This window comes from Neocloeon triangulifer, unplaced genomic scaffold (assembly GCF_031216515.1).
Source record: "Neocloeon triangulifer isolate White Clay Creek 2 clone unplaced genomic scaffold, ASM3121651v1 ptg000001l, whole genome shotgun sequence".
NCBI lineage: Eukaryota > Metazoa > Arthropoda > Insecta > Ephemeroptera > Baetidae > Neocloeon > Neocloeon triangulifer.
Window position 1 is genome coordinate 7,264,002 of NW_026775544.1, and position 5,728 is coordinate 7,269,729.

The window sequence follows — 5,728 nt, forward strand, 5'->3', positions numbered from 1 at the left end:
AGGGGAAAATTTGGTCAGTTTGCCACCAGTGACTCCTTCGCATGTGTTTAGTGTTTGTTATTGTTTTGATTTGTGTCAGAAATGTGCCGAATTTCGTGATTTTCGGGAGTCAAGTGCTGCAAAAAAGATCGCCGGTGTTCGCGATTCGCCTGGGTCGTCACAACAGCAGCCGAAAATGGCTCAAAACAGTCAGAACTCGGAACATTTCTGCAAAAACGCAAGCTCTGCGTGCTGCACCAGGTGGACCTTGGCATGTTCGCTGCACGTTGGCTTGCTCTTTCGACAACAACAACGTGGGATGAAGCGATGAAGCGCAGAGAAAGGTAGGTGGACTTAAATTATTTTTGCAGGAACCGTCATTATTCTTATAATTATGCGACTGAAACCAGAAATATTTAATTAGCGATTGAAATTTTTTACGACAACATTGCACACATTCCCCGTCGGAATTAATTTTCCTGTATTTTTAATAATATATTGATTTAAAATGCAAATCCGTTTTACCGTTTTTACAATTCTATCAGTGAGAATTAAGTATCGATTGCTTATTGATTGGCTCATTATGCAAAAGATGAAAAACAGGAAAATTTCAAGAGTGAAACTTTTCATTCCGTACAACACATCTCGTACAAGAATCACGCGACATGCATTTTCTTCGAGAGGTGCTGCAAAGTTTCGTAACTTCTCGCACACACATGCTGATTATACGCGGTGATGAGATGATGTTTCTCCGCTCATTACACCGACAACTTGTGAACTCTGCCATAAATAAACTCCAAACGACGCGATCACCAACGATCACCCGCACCACTTGATAATAAATAAATTTGTGTTACGCGGATTCTCTCGTAATTAGCAGCACATTCGGACTTTGATGAGCGCAGGGAAATTTCTACTTATGCTTCTCTCGTTAGCCATTCTCTTTTTCGAGAGCGATGAAAAACTATGAACTTTTAACAAGGGGAATTGGAATTAATTGGCAGTGCGCCGCCGATAGTAAATAATTTTACAACCGCGGTATCCAGTTGTTGACACCAAGGCTGCATTCAACAGAATTACACTTCTTGTTCGCGGGATTGCGCCACCGTGACAGGAATTCCTCTCTAATTGTTTAGCGGATCTTAAAAAAATAAATCCATATACTCGGTGGCCAAAGAAGCAGCAAATTATTATTGTTTTCATTACACATTGATTTTTCGATACACACGACTGCTCACGCTCCACGACATACAAAAATGTCATCGCAATTACATAAATTATTTAAATGGTATACTCTGTTGCGAACTGCATTTAAAATAGAACCTTACAACATAATTATTTATTAGGAAACAATCGTATTTATGCAAATTGAAGTTAATTTGTTTTAAATTAAATTAATTCTCCTCAATACAATCTATCCCAATTTTAGGGACGGGGGGAATTGTATTAATTGAGCAAATTTAAAGTGAATATATTCAAATTAAAATGTGCCTTAAAGTTATTTGATTTTAGTATTTTTGTTACATCACATTGATATATCAAAACAGAAATTTTAATGTGAGTAATCCATCATTGAATTTACATGTCTGATTGAATTCTTTTTATTGATCTTGAATAAAATTTCAACTAATGAAAAAAAAACATAATACATGGAACAACCTAATAATGTTTTTGCCAAAATTATCCCAGGTTAGTCCAGCATTGAAGTGTCTATTGTTGAAATGTCCGGTGATTTTGGATATTTGCATTATTTTTGAAATCCATATATTTTCTTAGCATAAAATTGAAGAAAATAGTCACATAAAAGCTACAATATTAACATGATTACATTTTCTTAATATACCGATATTTATTAGGAAAAAAACTGTTTTTTTTTTAATTAAAAAATAATGTGGATCCAAAGGTTAATAATCACCATTTTTTTTATTTTTCACTGATTTTAAAACTTGCGTAATTAAAAAAGGAATCTTGGTTCAATGTAAAATAAGTAATAAGTCATTTTCTGGCTTGCTGCTTACAAAAAATAAGAAAAGCCGTTACAATCTTCACTGAGGCGGCGTTATGAAACAATCCAAAAAGGAAAGGGATGAGTCTCATCTGTTGTGTTTATCTTGCATTATGATGATAATATCGCACTTTTCACCAGTGTAGACAAATGGCGACGGTAATTGAGCGTGGTATTTAAAAAAAAAATACAGGCAAGAGTTCCAAAACAAGGCCGTGGTCGCCAGACAAAAATCATCTCTTTTACTTTTGATTTAGAACAATGCTTGTAATAAATAATGTAATATAATTTCAATATGCAACTGAAAGGCGGGCAGAGCATGATTTTGACCTTTTTTGTTATCTGCCGTGCAAAGCAATTTACACTCTTTGGAAATAACAGCGTCAATCGCGCCTTAATCTCCTTTTAATGTCAAATCAAACCACATACAACCGTACAGATTCATACTTTCAATATAAAATTGTGTTGAAATACAATGTCTTCACTTCGTGTTCTATTTGAGATCAGATCTTCTCTGTAACCACTGCCCTTTTTGATTAAGCAAAACCCTGTCATCCTCCGCTTAAACAGTCGATTTTTTCTTCAGCCCCAGGTGCATAAATAGCGAAGCCCTTGCTCGTCATATATCTATTCCAAGCCGCAATCACTGCTTTGTGAATAAATGTAGACTCCACAATAAAACCTGGAAAAGGTGATAATAAATAATAATATATTTTCTGCTCAAATTTGATGAAAACTTTGTCAAATTATGAATTATCTTGAAAACTGCAAACTTTGTGTCCCTCGAATGTTAAGCAGGCTGAAGAAATCAACCATTGTTGATTGTTCTGTTTAAGCCAGCGCAAGATTGAAAAAAGAGGCATGCAGTGGATTTTGAGCTGTGTTTTATCTGCTTCCATATTCTCGTTATCAATTTTTGAGTGGTCGTTGTGCCCTTTGTGCAGTAGCTCACAATCAATTTAATTATATAGGCCGCACGCTTCTCTATTCGTTCACTCGTCTAAAATTGTCCGGTTTGGGTTCAATCAAGCAGCCATGTCTAATTTATAAGTCGCAAAAAATCCATTTGAATAGAAATACTGTTACTTGCATAGAATAAATTTATGGTGATTTTAATTTATAATTCGGCTTTCCCTCGATGGGTTTAATGTGAGTTTTTATTGTTGAAGAAAAAACAATAAAACTCACAAAAAACCCATCGAGGAAAAGCCGAATCTAAAATTCAAATTACCAAGAATCTACCCTCGATCGTGAACTTCTACTACAAGAATCAATTTAGCTAAAGTAGACATGCTTGCGAAAATTATTTATTTAATTATGTAAATTTTTGACTTTTGTAATTCAGTGGGGCGCCGAAATCAAGGTAAATACGCTGAATGAGTTATTGCACTTAACATATGTTCAGAGTTCTAAAAAACAATAGACATAATATCATTATAAAAATGTCTTCCACTTGAAAATTTATGCAATTTATATCAATTATTTAAATGAAAGTAAATTCAAAATTTAACTAATCAATCAAATTTTTACCACACTCAATATACCAAATTTATAAAAATTTATGGCAACCAACAAACTTAATCTATTAATAATCTAATGCTTTTTTCTGGCTGTCTGAAATGTTTGAATTTTTTAGCTAAATGTGTGCAATTTTAAATGAACGTGCCAGAAAGTTATGCATTACGGCGCATTTGCATTTTGGGCTCTCTTATTCAATAAAACGCAGAAAATAAATTGCAATTTAAAATTGGATTATTATTAAATTAAGTTTAACTTCAATTACAAACATAATATATTCATTCACTGCTTGCCAAACTATCCTCAGCCAACTCCACTGACCTCTTGTCTCTGGATTCATTGGAAGCTGCATCTTCAGCAGATTCTACGGGCTTCTTGTCACTAGACTCGTCTGAATCTGCATCCTCAGCGGACTCCACAGGCTTCTTGTCGCTGGATTCATCGGATTCGGAATCTTCAGCAGATTCTACTGACTTCTTGTCATTAGACTCATCTGAATCTGCATCCTCAGCGGACTCCACAGGCTTCTTGTCACTGGATTCATCAGATTCGGCATCTTCAGCAGATTCTACAGGCTTCTTGTCACTAGACTCGTCTGAATCTGCATCCTCAGCGGACTCCACAGGCTTCTTGTCGCTGGATTCATCGGATTCTGCATCTTCAGCAGATTCTACGGGCTTCTTGTCACTAGACTCATCTGAATCTGCATCCTCAGCGGACTCCACAGGCTTCTTGTCACTGGATTCATCGGATTCTGCATCTTCAGCAGATTCTACGGGCTTCTTGTCACTAGACTCGTCTGAATCTGCATCCTCAGCGGACTCCACAGGCTTGTTGTTGCTGGATTCATCGGATTCTGCATCTTCAGCAGATTCTACGGGCTTCTTATCACTAGACTCGTCTGAATCTGCATCCTCAGTGGACTTTACAGGCTTGTTGTTGCTGGATTCATTGGATTCTGCATCTTCAGCAGATTCTACTGAGTTTTTGTCACTAGAATCGTTTGAAACCGCTCCTTCGGCAGACTCCACAGGTTTCTTGTCATCAGACTCGTCTGAAGAGGCTTCCTCGATAGACTCCACTGACTTTTCATTGTTTGATGCAGATTCATTGCTATCGCGGTTGTTCCACCAGGATCCCCAGGGCTTTGCCTCGCTAGCACAGAAGAGTGCCGCACATAGCAAGACCAATGTAAAACTGTTAAATTAAAAATTAAATAAATTGATTAAATAAATGTAAGTTTCTGAATTATCGCATAATAATATTGATAGTAAAAATAAAAATAGCTGCATACAAATGGTTAAAAAAAAAAAATAAGGGAACTTTGGTCAACCAAAAAATTTATTTGTCTTTATTGACGTCCTTATTTTATTAAAACTTGGGATTGAAAATTTGTATTAATCGAATGGTATTTATAAGTAAAAATTTATGTTTTCTTCCTGTATAAATTTATTAAAATTATTTTAACATTAGGTTTTGAATCCTACAGCAAATATAATAATATAATAAATTATATTATTGTTAGCATTAACAAAAGTCGTGATTGACTTACGCGATCCTCATGGCTTATATAGTGTGTATTTACTGCCTCTCGTGTAGTGCGCTGATGAAAATGATACCACGACCTTATAAAAATTTGCCATTTATATAAGTGTATTACAACCTTGATTACAACCACCTTATTGAATATTACGTCTTATCTTTTAACAATTAACATTATGGTGCAATCACTATCTATTTAAAAATGATCATAAAACTTAACTTGTCAAGGGGTGTTGGTTATCCCACTTACGTAAGCATTGTTAATTCCATTAAACTTTGTGCCAATGCTTTAAGGAAACACATCATTTGCACGAAATTTTTTGTATCACTTGTCCAAAATAGGTTTTAGAGAGAAAAACGCACATCTCATCAGACAAATACTATATTAAAATTATTTCACTAATGCTAAAACAAATGTAAACTCCTTTTTTAAGGAGATTTTATTATATCTTTAAATCTGTTTTATTATATTATTATTATTTTATATTTTGTGTCGTTTTATATCAACACCAAATAAATTATTTCTCGACATAATACAATTGTTGGCGGTAAATGAATTATGAAATTCGAATGATTCTTTAACTGAATTTAAGTTGTATACACTAATATCAAGTGACGCAGTAACGAAAAAAAACTAAGTGATTTTTCCTCCTTTCCAAATTAAACTTTGAGTTAATTCAGATT

The 5,728-nt window shown here is 34.6% G+C and overlaps 1 protein-coding gene across 1 annotated transcript; it reads right to left on the reverse strand.

The window, feature by feature from the left end:
* Window positions 1-3,714: 3,714 nt before the first annotated feature.
* LOC132205070 (clumping factor A-like) lies at window positions 3,715-5,208 on the reverse strand. Its single transcript, XM_059633927.1, has 2 exons — window positions 5,055-5,208; window positions 3,715-4,699 (listed from the first exon to the last, which is right to left on the reverse strand). Exons 1-2 carry the CDS (start codon window positions 5,063-5,065, stop codon window positions 3,781-3,783), a joined length of 930 nt encoding a protein of 309 aa, XP_059489910.1. The 5' UTR covers window positions 5,066-5,208; the 3' UTR covers window positions 3,715-3,780.
* Between the last annotated feature and the right edge of the window lie 520 nt (window positions 5,209-5,728).